A 20,666-nucleotide genomic window follows, 5' to 3' on the forward strand; every position below is an offset into this window, starting at 1 on the left:
ACCAGGTTTACGGGTTTAGATGCAGATTACTTTTATATCTGATGGAGGAGGTCACCTAAAAAAAAGTCAGCTTTCGGCAAAAACTGCGGTGTCCTGCTCTATTTTTCGGTACTTATTGCAATGTATTTTTGCTCAAGGCACTTCTCAGGAAGCTTGATATCACGCCACCTCAAAGGGATCCACTTCAATTTCCCAATTCTCTACAAGAGCGATAACTCGAAGAAAACGAAAACTCTGATGTCCAGCCTCTTGTTTCATTCATCTCGTTTGTGCATTATGCCTAAGGTATCGAGCTGCACCTCGTGCCCATAGAGGTCCGAGTGTTATATGAACCAGCTCTCTGTAAATGAGTATCGAGACACTTCGGCAGGGTTCTTAACCTTTACAAATGGATTGGAGCAAAGATTGTTATGGCTTCAATGCTTCTTATGTAATGGCAGAAAGGTTTTTCAGAGCAGTTCTGAGGGTTCGGTTATTGGAAACAGAGCAACATTACAACCCTGATTCCTGGGGTGAAAAAGGACAAAATTGGACACGCTCTCTCAATAGGCAGGATGACATACTCTCTTGTAATGTCACTTATGTGACATTGGACATTTATGCATATTTTTATACTTATGTATGTAGAAAAGGGCAGACAGCTGAAAGACGCATGATCAGCAGTTTGAAAAGATGTGGTTTGATGACTTCATGGGTCAAGCAGGAAGCTGTTGTATCTCCTAAGACTAAGTTAATGGAAAGAAAGAAACTATTGCACAAACAGTTGTAGGTTTTTCGAGCATATTTCACTGAATAAATGTTTCACTCAGTGCTATTTAATATTTTTTATGCTTTTTGGATTCAAACCCAAATTAGTTCAAGTACCAAATCAAGCAGGCTAATAATTGTAAGTTATAAATGTGACTGAAAAAAATATATATAAACTTTATTTCACAGACAGCAGCTTATGTAAATGTTCTAAATGCAATAATTGGCGCACTTAAACATTCCAAAACATTTTCCGATTTATATATTGTAAGATTTGTAATAATTCTGAGATCAAATCTATTTTGAAAGCAATACAAAAAACATTTGGTGAGTCACATGCTTACTGTAAGTAATGTAGTATAACTATTGTCTTTATATCCAGGAGAGGAAGGTCATAAAAAAAAGTGTACTGTGGTCTACTGCGTGAATCATCCTAAAAAGCAGAAATTGCAAAGGCTGACTAATGCATTAGAGCAGCACTCATAAAACGTGCTATATTTGAACGTTGTAGCTGTACTTTTCCCGCTAAGAATAGGTAACAGAAATATGCATTCATAGTGATAGAGTAACCAGGAAATCAGAAAAATATTAACTATTTTATATTTGCATCTCTCTATCTATCTATCTATCTATCTATCTATCTATCTATCTATCTATCTATCTATCTATCTATCTATATATATATATATATATATATATATATATATATATATATATATATGGTTCTTCTCCAAACATTTTCCACAAAGCTGAAGGCACACAACATAGAATAGTTGCAATCAATTTTCGCTTGAAATAAAACAATCCCTGCATGACAATGCCCCTGCGCACAAAGTCAAGTCAAGTTTATTTCTATAGCGCTTTTCACAACAGACATTGTCTCAAAGCAGCTTTACAGAAATCAACAGTTAAGGTGAATGGTGTGTATTTATCCCTGATGAGCAGCCGTGGCGACTGTGGCAAGGAAAAACTCCCTTAGATGTATTGAGGAAGAAACCTTGAGAGGAAAGCGAGCTCCATAAAGATATCCTTCACATGGGTTGGAGTGGAAGATCTCTGCTATAGATTTCTGACCTCGACCCTATTGAACACCTTTGAGATGAATTGGAACACTGACTGCACCCAGGCCTTCTCAATCTCACCTACATTAGCACTGTACATGAAAACCCTTGTGGCTGAATGAGCACAAATCTACACAAGTCGAATGGGATGTTCCAAAAGCACATAGCAATCTTATGGTCAGGTGTCCACAAACTTTTGTTCATGTAGTGGGTGTACAGTATATAAACAATCAGCAATCCTCCAATCCTGTACTTGGCCTTTATTGTTTTAATTACTCTTTTATCCTTTTGTTTCTTTTTCATTTATTCTTTATCTGTAGCTACTTAACTTTTCACACATATCAATTATGGATCAGTAAGTTTGCAGACTTCTACTCCACAAAGCTCTGTCATCTGTTTTTTTTTTTTTTTTGTAGAGCAAATACTGAAAGATGAATGATATGATCAAATATAAACAACTTCATACGTACCTTTTTTCTCTGATTCTTATCTTTCTTTCATCTCATTTACTTTTTTTTTAATCTCGTTCCTTCTCTGACACTTTCAATTCACATTTCACTCGATATCAACTTACATTGCTCATTCAAATAAGCTTAGAAAGAAAGTAATAAAAGAGGAGAAATACATAATAAAAACAAAGAGATGTCATGTTTCGTATTTTATTTTGGCCACAAATTACATCCCACATCAACCTGTGTGCATAACTCCCACTACGAGTGAGTGTGTGTGTGTGTGTGTGTGTGTGTGTGGGGAGCAAACCTTCAGGCAAAGCACTTCAGAGAAAAGAGCGTGTTATTCTGCGCTTCATATATTTTTCAAGTTTTTTTTTTCCAGTTTTCTCTCAAAGCCTAACTTAAAATGAAAAGAAGATTTTGTGTCAACAGGTTGCCTCAGAGAAGATTTATTTTCCTCTGGTTCGCCTTCTGCAATTCTTTCTCAGAAAAATGGTATTCGTAGAACTGGAATGTGTACAGAAAAAGAAATTACATATAAAACCTATTGAAAGAGATTACACACTGTAGGGGTAACGTGATTGTATGATTATCTGCTTCATCAGATCCTTAAATTAGATTGTTTGTTTGACGTTTAGAAAATACTTTTTCAATACAGTTCTTTTTTCTTCTTTATCTTTCTATTTGATTTGTTGCCAGCTCTCGTCCTTTATCTAAGTCTCCTACTATTGCCATGCAGCTAACAATCAGGTGTTTGAAGGCTTACACATGCTTCCTCTGAGATACATGTAGGCCTGAGATCAAATACTTTTTTGTTATTTATCTTGAGATATATTTTTTTACTGTGTGGAATGAATGAAACTGAAGTGCGAACAAAACTCGAGTAAAATTGAACTGAATTGTTTGAACTGATCCATCGTGCACATTTCAAACCACTATATTTATTTCATTATTCTTTGGATTAGATATACATTATACTTGAAATAAAATATATACCGTAATTTCCGGACTATAAAGCGCACCCTTATATAAGCCTTATATATATGAATTTTACAAAGATTTTGATTTTGAACATAAATAAGCCGCACCTGTCTATAAGCCGCAGTCTACACTGCTACACTACACTAATGTCTACACTGAAACTAATGGACTTTACACAGGCTTTAACGAAAGACAGTGTCTGTTACACGTTGTAACGGGTGAAATATGTTGTGGCTCCTTTAAGAGCAGAGCGGCATTTTGGGAATAGCCTGCTGCCGCATTTTTCTGGTATTACTGCATGTGTGCAAGACCGAGGAATATGTCCTTATTATTTTCTGATGCTCATTTCTAAGTTTCTTTGACTAACCCGGAATGTGTTATATCTTTACAAATTGAATGCTCAAATGGAAGAAAATTCAAATGGATATGCAAGAAATTGTCAAACAAAATGCTGCAGATATCTTGAAAAATATGAGAACGTGCAAAAGAAGAAGAGTCTGAACAATTGAATGGAGGTAAACGGCACAATTTCTAATGGGTGCTGGTGTAACGCTTTTTTTTTTTTACCTATTAAAACTATTAATTACGAATAGTAAAAATAGACCAATCTCCATTAGGAACTGCAATTTCCAATATGAATAATTCTTATTCCCAATAAAAATCTGCGATTTCCAATTAGACCAATCCTCAATTCTACTACACATTTCCAATTCCCATTAGCAACTGACTTTCCCAATGTGGAACTGGGATTCCCAATCAGATCAATTCCCAATTCCAATTAGGAACTGAAATCCAGAATGTGGAACTGGAAATCCTAAAGAGACCAATTTCCAGTTCTGATAAATATTTGTAATTTTTGATGAAACCCATTCCTATTAGAAAACTCTTATAAATGCAAATGCGTTAATTTTCTAACTGTATTATTGTACTGATTTGAAGTCTATAAAACTCATAACTTGCAGTCGTCATAGTTCATCCAAACTCCCTGCATGCTGCTCACTACCTAATGTGGTGCACTAATGCCTTTTAGACCAAATGTATACTGCACTATGTGCTTGATAGAAGGCCATTCCTAATGTCACACAATATCATATGACAATACCCAATATTTGCTCTCAAAAATGGATCTTTCATGTAGATTGAAATATTGGCACCCTCATCTTCATTCACACTCGTCTTTCACTCAACAAAATCAATCGCTCAGCGGAAGCACTATAAAGTAGGGAAGCATTTTTAGAACATTGTTCTCTCATAAAAATGGATCACTCAGGGTGCGAATAGCTCATACGCATTTACCATTTCATGCAGAATTTCCACATTTCGCATCATTTGATACAATACCTTCCCCCTTTATGATGTATTTTAATGACCAAACATGTCACGTTTCAGACATTTGCATCATAATGACAAGCAGACCAAGGAGACAGAAAAGACCGATACAGATAAAAGCAAGCACAAAATACAACATATATAAATACATTAATGCAGATGACTGTGTCTGTATTTATTTTCACGTCGCCAATAGAATTCCTGAAGTCTTAACATTTTGGCTGATTTTGTAAAATATTCAAGGGTGAACTACTGTGACTGGGGAGATACCATGAATAATTAATTTTTTACATCCTTCCGTACATACAGACACACAAATTTCATCTTGGTATAATCAGATTTCCCAGCAGGGTTTCTATAAAACTGACGACACCTAACTGCATTTTAATTGTGTAATAAACTATAGTACTATAGTTTTTTCTTTGTGACATGGATCTCTGATTATTTCTTTCCTCCAATTGCATTAAACATCATACTTCCTGTGTATTTAATCTGAGTGGATGGAGTGACACGGGGATGAAGAGAACATGTGGCGAACATGTGGCGTTCGACATCGATCTGTCCGGGTTTGTGTAATTGTCTGAATCGAGGTGGTGTGGTGTGGTGTGGTGTGGTGTGGTTGGAGTAGACATACTGCTGTTTTGGGTCGCTGGAGGTCAGTGTTCTAGCTATTGATTCCATCCCATGATGGAGAGTGACAGACCATGAGGGCATGAAATGGCTCAGTTTGCAGAGTGTTAGCTTCCCTTGGGCTTCAGGAGGAGCTAGAGTGTGTACATGAGAATCTTGAAAACTGAAAGTGGGAAATGGTGGCTATAAAAGCAGAGAACTTCAAAACCAGGATTGGCATGATATCATGATTATTTATTTTTATGTGATAAAAAGTACAATTTCTGGACAAAAGTACTGGGACAACCACATTTTCCAGCATGGCAATGACTTTCCCTGTATACAAAGCTAGCTCCATGAAGATATACTTCACATGGGTTGGATTGGAAGATCTTGATTCTCCATGAACACTACTAACGCCCTTGTGGCTGAATTCCCACAGATCTCCACAAGCACACTTCAAAATTAGTGGAACATCTTCCCAAAAGAGTGGAGGTTACTATAACAGCAAATGAGGAATTTATGCGGAATCAGATAATAGTAAAAAGTGATACAAGAAAAATCTTTAGATAAATGTCTAGAAAGTAAGATCATACTACAAAAATGGCAAGTGAATACAGTCAAATGGTTCTAATATTTTCTATTACAACACTTTAATAAATCAAATATTATTAGGATTATTTACTATGTAAACTTGTTTCTATTTTAATCCACATCTCTACTAATTTTAATTTTAAAATGTTTATTTTCCTTTCACAAGCTTGATATTTTTTCAGGAATAAACGCTTTAATTTGCCAATAGGACTATTTAAAGTCTTATTGGCCAGTATACGTCTACAAGTCAGACTGCTAAGACTATAATAATATATTTGTTTTGTTATGATCATGATAAAAACAAAGCCAAGTGATCTCTAATATTTAAGATATTTCTGTCATTATAAATGCAGTGTACTAACAGTGATCTGCCATTTTTTTAATACTAACACTTCCATACATTTTGATTTCAAATTTATTTCTATAAAATTGCGAAGCCACTCTAAAACAATATAAAAAAAATTATCCAAACTATAATTGCTTCTGTAAACATGGCTACTCTGCCTAACGATGTGTTAATTGCTAGCTTACACAACGAAAGACAGAAGCATAATATATTCTATTTGTAAGCAGTATAATCACCAGATGTCAAACAATCCACGGTGGACGAGAGCTGCTGGTGGAAGCGGATGTTGCATGAAAGTTGATGTTTGGATGCTGATCAAAAAAGTTGACGAAAAAAGAGCAAAATCAGCAGATTTTTTTTTCAACACTGATGTGAGTGAAGAACAACAACGAGGTCCATGAAGGAGAAGAGACTAGAGAATTGCATTGTGGATGTAGCACTTAGTTATTTTATTTATTTCTATTATATTTTATTTATTATATATATTAAATGAAATGCAAATGAAATATAAGAAAAAATAAATATTAGTTGCAGACAATCCTCAACTGCTCTTCTTCCCAGAACACATCCCAGCATAGAAATATATGCCAAAGACTACACTTCCAATAACAAGCTCTGTCACATTTACCTGTTCACTAATCACACACACCTGTGAACTAATCACACACACCTGTAAACAGTCCCCTCACAGGATATAAGACGCCTCAACACTTTGCTGAGTAACACTTCGAGTCCTCACTGTGGACTTGCCTTTATTACGCTGTTTTTTGATCCCTGATTGGCTTTGATTCTTTGAATTTGCCTTCTTCTAAGGTGTTTGCCCCTTTCCGGAACTTTGCATGTATTTTTACATTACGACTTGGTTTTGTTTGGCTGTTTTATTTAATAAATTCTTGTCTGCATTCACATCTGACTCACCTGCTGGGTTTGTCTCGCATTGGAAGCGGAACGAGGTGTTTCGATTTAAAATATATTTTTTTAAAAGTCTCCTTTTTGACAGCTCGTAGATTTTTGGAAAACAAAAAAACCTGAACTCTTTCATTGTGTTTAGTGATTGCCGTTAAATAGCCCAATAGGGATAAACAAAATGCAGTAAAAATACTGTGATGTCATGTTCTAGTTATCAGCTGGAAAAGTAAACTGAAACAACCATTTACAGTCAGTTGCATCTCTAGAGGTGGCATCCAAATCTACATTTAGATACGTTGCATTTGGTCCTCGGTTTGTCTGAACGTCTGAAACTTGACACACTTGGTCAATAAAATGGCAGTGGCTGGAAGGAATGTGTCAAAGCCAATGATTAAATGGTTGTGTAAGCTGTAGTCAAACTGAGAACTTGGTTGGCCATTAATTTTTTTTTATAATGTAAGGACATTATCCTGATTTTAAGGGGAAAATACATAAATGTGAGGAAAGAAAATGAAATTCAAAAACTGAAGAAAGGAAAAAACCTGGTACTGCTGGAAACTTTTGTGCAGTCTTTGCCAAGAAAAAGTATTTTCTTTATCCATTTCTTTATGCTATTATATTTTATTGTGTAGTTTGTACAGTTCTTCAAATTGACATTAACTGTGAAACATTTTTGAGAAACACTTAATAAAATTGCATTCTCATTTTTTTGACATTTCCAAGTCCCTGGAAATCTCCAAGTCCCTGGAAATCTCCAAGTCCCTGCTTACCTTCACACTTTGGTTTTAATGTTAGATACTATCTGAACTTATTTACAGACTCTAATCATTTTATTGATTTTATCAAAGAAATGAATGATATGTTATTATGTATTTTACTTTTCAGGATAACATTAAAACATTCATCGTTCAGTCCTAATGAGTCATAGGTCATGTTCAGAGTTTCATAACTTATTCGAAGAAATATGTAATTCAGGAACAGCACAGCTTCCTACACACAAATGTAAATCAGCTGCTAGTTGCCAGAAAATTTTTCATTTCCATCCTTCCTACCTTCTTCACTCTTTGCATGTTATGCCATGTTGTCCAAAAAGCCTTTTAGACCAATGCTAAATGAGTTTACTGAGATTGCTGCCACCGCTTCTGACCCCAGAGGCCATTTGCCCTCGCCTCTGGGCATCTGGCACGCTAGTGACACTTTTAGGGCTTGATTGCAAGGAACGCTGTTTTGGCTCATTCATATCTGGCAGTTCGGTGCCAATTAATGGCTCCTCGTGTTTCAGCAGACCCGACTCCCGCTGTGTGCAAGCCCAGCAAGCTTTCTCCAGCGCTGATAAACTGAGCTGGAAATGCTTAGCATAATTATCAGGCTCCGTGTAAAAGCGACAATTTTCGAAATGTAAACTCAAGGAGAGCAAATGCGGTGGGAGACATCCGAGTGTTTTCAGAGATGAAAAAAAATTATACCACTATTTCATCCAATAACCTTGGTGTACTTGAGGAGTAAAAACAAAAAACTTTGGAAATCTAAGTGCTTAAAGTGCTTTCTACATGCTTGTAAACGTACAACATATTGGGTTCTATTGTGGTTATTCAAAAACAAGGATTACGATGTGTATTGTACACATTTTTTTTCATGATCATGAAATTATTCAGTTATTCAATCCAAAGCACGAATGCATATGAGCATGTAGATACAGAACAAAAGCTTTGGCTATTTTCAGAACCTTGGAAATTCATTAAAAAATTTTCTTTCGGTTTCTCCCATTAGGGGTCGCCACAGCGGATCCTCCGCATGTTTGATTTGGCACATGTTTTTACGTTGGATGTCCTTCCTAACGCAACCCTCCCCATTTATCCGGGCTTGGGACCGGCACTAAGAATGGCTGGGGTCTGTTCCCTGACCGGGGATCGAACCCGGGCCACAGCGGTGAGAGCGCCGCATCCTAACCACTAGACCACCAAAAAGCTAAAAACTATAAAAGGATTTAAAAACCATTTCTGACCATCTGGGAATCTTTCAAAATGCTAGTTCAGCCAGGCAAAATTGCACTTTTTTATTTACTTGACAAGGTCAATAATGAACTAAGATTTATATGAAAAGATTTTTATATGTTTATATGAAAAGCTCCATTAATCCCCTGGAAAAAAACCCCCTCTTGAACAAGCCTCTTGAGACGCACTACACAGGCTTCTTTCAATGCTCTGATTTGAATCCACCTCCACAAAAGAAAGCCACAAATTCCATCACCATCCTTTCCTATCTACATTTTACATTTGGTGTATTTTAAACAACTTTCATGACTTTCCATTGATGCTTTATTTCAAGGAAAGCCTTGTTTCGTAGCAGTCAGGCCTTTGTTGTGAAGTATAGTAGTTTGTAGTAGTTGTGAGTTGTGTGTGAGTATACGTCTTTATATGTGTGTGTATATGTGTGTTAACAGTAATTTACTTAAAGAAATGCTATAACACCCAACTTAAATAACACCCATTTTTTTATTATGTATGTTATTCATGTGAGAAAACCTTGATAAGTTCAAGTTCCATTGTCATCTATTTTTGCTTACAGACCAGACTGTAAGACCATCACGTCTCACGTTTCCGTTGTTTCTGCACTTCAATCACTTTTTCTTTTGATTACCACTTGTATATTGACACTGCACCTCGTTTCTCTTGTTTGTCCATCATGCTAATTGCCTGTCCATGCTTTGCATTTTTGCAGTTCCACGTTTCAGATTTTGGGTTTTGTTTCTTCGTAAATTTTTCTGTAGTATCTGTGCACTTCATTCAAATAATCACTGCACTTAAATCCACTTCCTGCTTTATTACATGACAGAATATACACTTTCTTGTTCACACTTTAGTTCGTTAAATATTTAACAGTGAAAAACAGAAATTTATATTTAATATTTACGAGCAGTAAGCATTTTTTTATTTTTTTTTAATAAATGTAATTAAATAAACAAAAATGAAAATAATAGTAAAGGTAGTTTAAGGTAGTTGTCTAAATCCATTTGCATCACACAAACCTGTCCGAATTTTTTACAGTATTAAGAATACATAACTGATCTTACACTTTATATCTTTTTGTTTTTAAAAGTACTAAATATATAAATATCATTCATATGAGTAAAGTTGTCTGTCATAAATTGGCTTACTGCGATGTTCACTATACAGACAAATGTTTGTTTACACACGACCATAATATTCGTGTTTGCCCATTTCGTATTTAGTCCCAATTTCCCATTATAATAACTTCCACTCTTCTGGGAAGATGTTCCACTAGATTTTGGAGTGTGTTTGTGGAGATTTGTGTTCATTCATCCACAAGGCTACAAGGCCTGGGGTGCAGTCAGCGTTCCAGTTGATCCCAAAGGTGTTCATTAGGGTTGAGGTCTGAGCTCTACAGCAGGAGATTTTCCACTTGTAATCTATGTAAAGCATATCTTCATGGAGCTTGATTTCTGCACAGGAGAATTGTCATGCTGGAACAGGTTTGTGTCTCTACTTCAAGTGATGTGAAAAAAATATATAATTGTACCACATCCAAGACATCCAATACAATTGTGTGTTTGCAATTTTTTCAGAAACATTTTGAGGTAGAACCACATCTGGTGGAGCAGTCAGATGGACAATAGCTTAGTCCATATAGTTAATCTAGATGATTCAATGTGACACTTTAACAGTCTTAGGAAAATGATAAACCATAATCTGATGCAGAGCAGAGGATGTTTCATTATTCCCCCACAAAAGCACATCCCACAGTCATTAAATCCTCGTGCTTATTCATGTGCATTGTATTCATTTATAGCTACATATAATGCTTTGAAACATCTACAAGACAAGTCAAGTTTGCTTTTCTTTTAGCAGCTATTAACATCGACATCAATGTCCGTCGCTTCTTTATTTCTGTCTTGCTTGAAGTTAGTGACAAAAAAGTTTAATAACAATTAAATACAGCTTGTCATGTTACTGATTAAATGAAAAGTTCTCCAAGGAAACATTAAAACTTTTCCCTAACAACATTTCCGTAATTTTTTTTTTATTTGTGTAGGTGGACCATGTCCATGTGTTAGCTGTTGCCAAAGAAAAAAAAAAGATTGAACACGTTAATAAGAACCTGTAATTTGCTGCTACACTGTAATTAGAGCTGTTGTTATGGAAAATTAACCAACACTTCTGGACCAATCAGATTAGAGAATTCAACAGAGCTGTGGTATAAACAAATTATTGTGGGGCTGAAATCCTTTTCATATATACAATGAAAAGAAAAGAAAAAGATAGATAGAGAGAGAGAGAGAGAGAGAGAGAGAGAGAGAGAGAGAGAGAGAGAGAGAGAGAGAAAGAAAGAAAGAAAGAGAGAAAGGAGATTGTATACTCGGTTGATGTGCTGTTATTGATGTTGTTAAGGTAGCAATTTAAACCAAAAGAGACAGCACTGGGGTTCAAAACTCTAAAGTTTAATTAAGCACACTGGGCATCTTGTCCTATTACTGTCAGGAAGACATATCTGAGAATCAAAGACCTACTGACATCGGAAGCACGCTGTCTTTTCTTTCTTTTCTTCCTCTACCTCTGATCTATGTGTTGTACAGTTTATACTCATACAGCACTGTAAAAGAAGTAAAGTGGTACTCTGGTATCTTGCGTCTGCTAAAAGTGGGTTACTGGGTTGGTAACTAAGGTAATGAGATGTATGAGCAGTAAAGAAACAATTTAGTAGTAAACTCTGAATGAATTTAGCATATAAATGTACATCATATGAGCAGTTCTTTTGTTTATATCAATGTGGCAGTTAAAGGCTTTGCTCAAGGGGGTGTCAGCTTGGTGGTACTGGGATTTAAGATCATGACTTTCCAAGCAAAAGCCCGACATCTTAACAGTGCACTGCTATGCTTTCATTTCAATCTGTTCATTTCTAAAATAAAATACTTTAGCGTTTGAGACATTGCCATCTGTCTCAACAAGTACGGCTTTGAGAAAGTTTTTATAAAAGTAATGCAATTATAAATTTCTTGTCTGAGAAGAAGTAAAGTCCAATATTCTAGTCTTTGGAATCTTCTACAACCTTTAGAGAACTCTGCTCTCGAGAACTGCCAGCCTGCAAGTATTTCACAGGGGACTACACTTCCAAAATCAACAAACTCTTGCAGTGTCCAAAATCCAGTGTACAAACTGAAAGTATACAACTTCATTCCCTACATTTGTTCACTCGCTTACTACAGCAATGCACTCGGATTTTAAATGTACATTTTGATATACACTGCGACACGAGACCGCACGACAGCCTTTCCTCTGTAAGTCATGATATTTCCTCCAATGTCCGAGTTTGCGCACTAATTTTATTTCGTAACATAAAGTGAACTCAGTTGTCATGCTCTATATGGGGATTAGTGAACGAGTGAACGAGTGAACGATTTCAGAACGAGCATTCATTCATGTTTTTGTTTATGTAATTATTAATCATCCACACCTGATCAGTGACCCTGTTTTTTTATTGATTACATTTTTTTTTTGATTTGCCCTTCCTATGTGGTTTGTATCTTCTATGAACTTGTCCCAAGATTACAAAGTTGCCTGTGGTTACGCATTTGTTTGCTTGTTTTATATTCAATAAAACCCCTCCCAGCATTTGCATCTGTCTTCACTGCCCTGGTGTGACGACGCACAAATGAAGTAGTTGTAGTAATGAAAATTTAAAGTAAAGCTCAACTGTTGTTTGATGCTTTTCAGTGTTGATTGTGACGCGTTTCTTTTGCTCACTCACAGTTTTTAATAGAAGAGCGGTTAAATATAAAGATGATGGGATAGCAGAAAGCATGTGAGAGAATTGGATTAGGTTGATGTAGTTGAGGTTTAGGATCTGTCATAGCTTAGCAAGAATACTCTGTCATAGCATAAAAGTGCAGTTTTAAATTCTGTTGGTTTTTTTTCTTTCCATAGGCCACACCCCCTTCAGGGTTACACCAGAATACAGGTCGAATTTGCTGATTTATTTAGCCTTAATAAACACAGATCCAGACTGTCGCATTTCTAATGTAGTCAATTGAATTAAAAATGGATTTTATGTTCTGATTCATGTTCGTTCGTGAGATGTTTTGAGTTCATTCTAGGTATATGGATTTATCCTACACCTCTGTGTTATATGTCAAAACGACTGTTTCGACTTTCTAATTAGCAAAAATTGCTAGCAATTTACTGTTTAGGAAACAGTCAGAACGGCTTCATGCGTTTCTTAATTGCGTGCGAGTTTAGGGGAGTTTGTCACTCAGACAGCAAAACACTGAGCCAAAATATACCATGTTATTTTTAGGCGCAAACATAGCTGTGAGAATTATTTCTCAAAGGAGACACTGACAGCTGTGTAGGATTCTCGGCTGCACTGTCTTTAACGCTATGACAAGTTCAGAATCTCAAGCATGCTGTTTAATGAGAGGAAGATATTGAACAAAACAGCTTTATATGATAGCAGCTGCGTTCATTCGCATCCAGGTTCTTAGAAGATCAGCTGCTAAATCAACGAAAGTAATTGGTCATTAGAACAGCACTAATTAGCATTTCTTTTAGTCAGCATGCAAGTAATGCTGCATTTTTAAGGAGTGCTCTTTCATACATATGTATTTTATTATAAATATATAATCCACCTTTTGGGGTCGTCTCATGGTTAATTCTTCCTGTCAGATTAGGGCGCTTTAAATATTGGATTAAAATATGCATCCGGATTTTTTTCTCTATTTTAGGTTTTGAATGCAGAAATTGATGGAGCGTCTTGAATTTAAATGGATTGTTTAAATTAGTTATTTTTGCATTTATCAATTTTTATTTATTAATTATTTTACATGTTTTAATCAATCGTTTTTTCACATTTCAGGATGTGATATATACAATAAAAAAAAAATTATAATTAAAAAATGTATTTAAAAAATGCCTGGGTTTCCCAGGTTCCACACATTTCTTTTCATATAACATAAAATAATATTTCTGGCAGAAATTCATGGTATTATCTTGACATCATAATTTTCATAGTATCCATTGCAGTCATGTGACTCCATTAAACCAGAAGCAAATTCAAGTGCCATTTTATTGGCCATCTTCTGATCAGTCAGGATCTTTTTAGAACAGCGGTCTGCAACCTTACGTTGAACCAGACCAACCATCATGGACCAGACAATTTTTCCACCTACTAGTGTTGTGTGTGTGTGAGTGTGTGTGTTTGAGCGGAGGGGGTTTATTCATGCACAAATTATAATATAGTCACACATATTATATAACTTCATTATTAATTAGATTTTTACATATATATATATACATATAATTCAAATGTAACTCAACTCAGTCTAATACAGAATCAGTGCGAGTATAATTTGTCTAGAAAAAAACTGCGACTGAAACAAATTGGCATAGGCAGAAGTGGGTTACTTTCAGAATACCTAAAAGTCAATAAAATTGAAATAAAATAAATAAATAATTTGAAAAGTTTGTATTCATTCTATCTGGCCTGGTACCAAATGATCCAGGGCCCAGTACCGGTCCATGGCTTGATGGTTGGAGACCCCTTTTCTAGAAGATTGATGAGTGAAATGAACATCTTGCAGTTTTAGACTTCTCCTGCGCTGCATGGAGCATTTAGTAACAAGCTCATTTATTACATTAGCGTTGAATAAAAGTGCTACTAACAAAGAGGAAATTGCAGCGTTTGCTTCTGTCACAACTCATTTGTGTGTGCATATTTAATTGCACCCATCAATTTAGCTAATTAACGCATGTACTGGGTAATGATACTGAGACAACAAATTGCTATATGTTTCTTGGGAGAAATATTATAATTGCTGTATTATTAGCTATGATGTTTCATCCTGTCATGTGTGTTTCGGATGAGCTTCCTGCACCAGAGTGAATTCGTCTTCTTTGATGCCCCCGGAAACCAGAGCACAATTATACATTTCTTACTTTAAATGGACTAATTGGCTAATTATGCAGATGTGAAAAAAGGCGCAGTGTAGGAAATGAAGAAATAACTTGTCTACGTTGAGCTGATGGTGCTGTCTGACTCACTCTGATGCTCTGTGTGTATTTGTCATTCTTTAATCTTTTAACAAAAGCTAAATCGCTTTGACTATAATTGAAGTTTGTTGTCAGTTTATTTTTTCGTACGACCATACAAAGGAGCTTTTACACATATTTGGCTCAGTGCATTTAAAAGAAAAATGGTTGAATATTGTTGTATTAGGTTAGCATTTGATAATAATGGAGTGGGAAGGTTCCTTCAAGCTTGTTACAAATGTAATTAAATAAGTCAGGTATAAGGGATGCATGGAATGCCTGAGGGGCTTCATGGAGATGCTGACATACGTTTATTTCTTCATACATTTATAACTTATCAGCTAAGTGAACTTTAATGGGTGCATGTCACTGAGATATACAGCAAGTCATAAAATTGTTTACTAAAGAGTTTGCCTTCGGGGGGATACATAAAGTACACCTGCTGCAACCAATCCGATCCAAGTAAATAAATATAACTGGTCAATAAAAATAAGCAAATAGTACAACCTAAGTAAACAAATATATTGAGACATTTTGTTGGATTTCATATAAACAAGTCAAGCTACAACAACTAAACCTGGGCACATTGCATGTTTGCTTGTTTACTACTCTATTATTTAGAAGCATTATGCAGAATTCATGTATAATCTACATGCAGAAAGTGGTGGTAAATCAGTTGTTAATGCTCTGGGTTACAGGTCGGGGGTTCAACCCCCCGGTATCGCCAAGCTGCCACTCTTTAGGCACTTAAGCAAGGCTCTTTACCCTCTGTGCTCCAGGGGTGCTTTAATGTGGCTGACCCTGAATTAATTGTAGTATTCTAAAATAAAAGGAATAAAATAAAATAAGTGCCTTTCCAGCCCAAGTGAAGGAGATGTGGCCACTTTGGCTGTCAGTCATAACAAAGGAGGTGTGGCCTATGTATGTGTCAGTCGAAGTGACGAAGCGTGGCCTCTTTGGCTGTCAATGCAGGTGAATGAGGACTGGTGGCTTTGGCTTTCAGTCAAAAGAAAGAGGTGTGGCATCTGTGCCTATCAGTATTCAGGAAGAGGTGTGCCTGTCGGTCAAGTATAGAAGGTGTGGTCTCACCTTCTTGGATGCCAGTCTAAATGATGTAGGCATGGTATCCCTGCCTGTCAATAAAAATAAAGGATTCTTGATTGCTTTGGCTGGTAGTCATAATGAAGAAGGTGTGGCCTGTGCGGGTGTTGGTCCTAGTCAAGGACATAAGGCTTCAGTATCTGTCAGTCGAAGTATAGATATTTATTGGGCACAGTTTGAGTAAATGTGGTTAAGGCAGGTGGTAGTTTAGGGGTTAAGGCATTTGCTTAAATCCCAGCCTCACCAAGCTGCCACTACTGGGCTGCTAAGCAAGACTCTAAACCCCATAGCTGCTTAGCTATATGAATAAGTTTATTGTTAAGTCACTCTAAATATTTTGTATATATACACAAAAAAAAGACAGAAAGGAACGGTATGGATTTGACAGAGACGTTGACAGTAGTGCAGATTTCAAATGCTAACAGTGTCAAACCTAAATTCAACCCTAAAATCCATTTTTTTAGCAAATAGGTTTATTTAAAATAAAAATGAAACTGTTTTGAATGAACTCACTGCCTTGTTAATCAAATATCAGATTCTATTGGAAGGAGAAATCTGCACCGCATTCCTACACCATGTGTACATGTTGGCTGAAAATGTCTGGCCTTATACCCTTGAAAACGAGATCAAAGGGAGAACTACTCAATGTTAATATATAGTTTATTTTTCTCTTCGAGCTCAATGTTACACGGACTTGCAAATTCCTATAAATTCTTAATCGCTTAATTGCAAATGTAAAAGAATTTTTAAGAAGCTAACATGAATACTTAATATTGGACTGAGGCTCAGGGTTAGCACTTAGAAGTTTATGACGCTATTTGTATGAAATCCAATGAAATTTTCCTCGGTCATTAGCATCAGCTTTTACTGTGAGCAGTGTTTTTTTTTTTGTGCTGATTTTTTTTATTGTTTTCACAGTTTTAGAAGGTAAATGGAATTATAGACCTGCTCATCATGTCTGGTCATTCCATGACTCCAGGAGCTGAACTAATTCAGTTAAATCTTCTTGACTAGCATGCCTCTCGTTATGCTATTAAGTACTGAGAGGGAAAGTTCGAGAAATCTGGTCAACATCAATTGCTTTATACCGCATACAACCCATGACATGACCTATGTAGATGTATTGGATGCATCACCATCTTCATCCCCAGACACCACGTGGGGTGCACAAATCCAGATGGAGTGTGTGTTTTTGTTCCCGAGGTCTGTGTTGATTGCTAATCGACTGCGGGTTCATTATTTCTGATTATAAAGACACGTTTCTGCAATAGTTCAGGCGCAGACGAGGGGCTGCGTCATGCCTAGGCAACAACAGCAAGTAATCGAGCGGCCGCTTGATTACTAAATGACTTCAGTTGCACATTCACGAGCACGGTGCTAATTCACGACTTCACAAAACACGCTAATTAGAAACTAATTGCGTTTTTAACGACAGAGCAGGTCATAAAGCTTTGGAAAGTAAGGAAAGAAAATCCTAAACTATCATTTCATCCCAAAAGTAATTGGTGTAGTGCTTAAAGATTGTTTGTGCTGGAGGTAGAAGACTAATTGTGCTAACAAATCAGGCTAATTAATAACGCAGTTTCACTCACACTCACGTCAAAAGGTGATTCTTGGAATAGTAACATGGCATGTGAGTAAATAAATGAATAAACAAGCCAAATCTGATTTGTATGATCACTTTATACATTTTGTCCATTTAAAAGAAATCAGTATCTGTTTGAGATCATTTAAATGAGTATGTGGTATGTGAATTGTTGTTTTTTTTTTTTTTTTGCAAACTACATCTTAGAAATGTCATTTACTTGCTAGCAATTATAGCCTTATTGTTCTAGCGATCTCACATGTTTTGTCAGCTCGAATCCAATATTTGGCTTGCCAAAAGATTTAAGGCTCAAACGAAAAATCTCTTTTCCTCAGATGTGTATGAGCTGAGCCTCGGCGAGGAGCAGAAGATGATCGTCACCACGGTCACCGTGGGTCAAAGCGTCGTCCTGACGTGTGCCATCACGGGCGAGAGGCGACCGCCAATCATTTGGAGACGCAATAACCACACGCTCAACTCACTACAGCTAGAGGATATCAGTGTAAGTGACATTCTACCTCTAACAAAGCCCCCCCAAACAACGAAACATTTTCTTTGCAAATTCATCCCTCAGGGAAAAAAAAGGTGGTAGGCATCATGGTGGGCAGTTTTAGGTAAATAATCAAGGGCCTAGTGGTATAAAGAAGCACTGTTACTGATACATGACTCGAGACTTTTATATTCTTTAATAACAGCATTTCCAAAGGTGATTGTTCAGCATATACCAGAGCAATTTGCCAACGATTGCAAATGTTTTATTTATAAAGAACAACACACCATTATTTTTTATCCATATCTAATTACATTTAAATGTTCTGTAATGTCCATAAAACAAACTAATTTACAAAATTCACCAAGATTCTAGACTTAAAACTGAAGTTCCCTTAGCGATAATTTTTTAAATTTATTTTTTTGTATTTGTTTGTTTGTTTGTTTGTGTTTGTTTGTTTAACATCTAGAGTGCTTACAGTGCAAAAAAACTACACTGTAATGAAGACTTTCCCATTGTGGAAATGTAGCTGAAAGCTTAGACTCCCTCCTACTGTACATTTTCCATAAATCTGACCATATTTGCAATTTTACACATTTTTGTAGCAACATTTTTTGTTGTTGTTGTTGTTTTCTATCTAATTTGTATGGGTAATGTCTTAGAAGAAAAGCACATTAAAATAAAGCCGCCGTAGCAGAAAATTAAACACGTTCTAACCAATCAGAATTGAGCATTTACACTGGAAAAATTTATTCATCCATACTGAATAAACTAAATGTTGAAGGGGAATTCAGGGGGAAAACATTGAGGGAAAAAGTAAAGAGAATGGATCATAAACATTTCAGTATATCAGCATTTCACAATACCTCACCATACTGACAATGCAGCCAAAATGCACAGAGAGCCAGTGGGATTTGGACGTACAGCGAGTCAGACATGTTCACATGTCGCTTTCTACAAGTCAGACTCACGTCAGCTGCAATTCTGCATTTCGTCGCCAAATTTCTTACATATACATTGCATATATCTCTTTATAATGCTGTTAGCAAATGCTAGACTAAAGACTTTTTATTTGCAAAATAAACATTTCTAGAATTTGTGAAAGTCTGTCGCTCATCTTCTAGCAGTCTCTGACCTGATTACATGAGATTTAACTGCAGTGTTTATACACAAGGCTTATGTCTGTATATATAAATAGAGAATTTAAAATAATTTAAAATAAAAATAGTATCTGAAATAGACAGGAAACAGCATTTATATTCTGGAAATCAGAAGTAGCACGGCTTCTTTTGTTTATTCCTAATGAAGTACAACTTTAAAAGATGTTCATCGGATTTGTCCAGTACATGACTCCAAAGCCCTAGTCCTTGGTGTTCTCCCAAGGGCCCAAACTGCCTTAGGGAAGAAGCTCTTCTTCATTCTCTCTGGGTTGGCCTTGAGGGAGTGGAAGCGCTTCCCTGACCACAACAGAGAGGAGTTAATTTTTCCTTCACTATCTTCCTGGCCTTCATCTAGGAATCGCTTGCTGTAGATAGACTGCAGGTCAGAGAGCTCAGTGTTGTCGGTACTCTCAGCTGATTACATCACCCTCTGCAGAGCTGGCCTACAAAAGCATCTTCATGTTGTTTGGATAATTTTAGATTTAGGTATCTGGAATTTATATAGAACTTAGTAACACTCATTTCCTTACCAGCCTTGTTGAAAATGTTTATTTCTCATAATTCTTCCCAACCAGACAATGGCTATTGACACATCTCGCACATAATTTCCAGACTATGTCCATTTGAATATGATCGATATTTAATAAATAATTGTATCTCAAAGCTTGTGAATTTCAAAACACAACATTAGCTGGTGAAATACACTGAACATTTCTCATATGTTCTGTTGCTGCACACGACATTATGGAGATATGGATATTTTCAAACTTGAAAAAGCCTTTAGGCTGTGAATTGATCAAGCACCAGTGACTACACTAGTGACCTTTCTACATTTCAGAAATGCTCAGATTACCATGTGATTTGCAAACACAAATGTTGGGCTAGCAAAGAGGAGAAGTTAGATTTATTGCACGAGCAGAGTAAATCTAATCATATGAAATGTGTTCAAGTTAGTTACATTCAGCATGTCTAAAAATGAGGTACACAATGTAGGATAAAAATTCCAATTGAAAAATGATGCATATACCATTGGACAGATCATTAAACTAAGTAGCCAATCAATTCCATTCAGCAATGAATGTTAGCCACATTCTATTTGGATTTTATGTGGGGATTTTTTACCCCAATTGTGCTCTCATTCATTTGATTCCCACTTTATTAGGCTGCTAGTTTCGTACCAACTTTTGCTACGTTTCCCTTCTAACACTTACGAATAGGTTTGCCGTAGGAGCTACATCACTCATCATGGCTCTGACTCAA

General features: G+C 36.2%; 1 protein-coding gene across 4 annotated transcripts in view; it reads left to right on the forward strand.

Annotated features, from left to right (window-relative positions):
• fstl5 (follistatin-like 5) overlaps positions 1-20,666 on the forward strand; it is a 144,384-nt gene that overhangs the window by 76,288 nt on the left and 47,430 nt on the right. For all 4 annotated transcript variants that reach the window (XM_046850423.1, XM_046850425.1, XM_046850424.1 and 1 more), the window contains exon 7: positions 18,092-18,258. In XM_046850423.1, the coding sequence (XP_046706379.1) occupies positions 18,092-18,258 (167 nt within the window). The remainder of the gene's footprint in view (positions 1-18,091; positions 18,259-20,666) is intronic.

This window comes from Silurus meridionalis, chromosome 5 (genome assembly GCF_014805685.1).
Source record: "Silurus meridionalis isolate SWU-2019-XX chromosome 5, ASM1480568v1, whole genome shotgun sequence".
NCBI lineage: Eukaryota > Metazoa > Chordata > Actinopteri > Siluriformes > Siluridae > Silurus > Silurus meridionalis.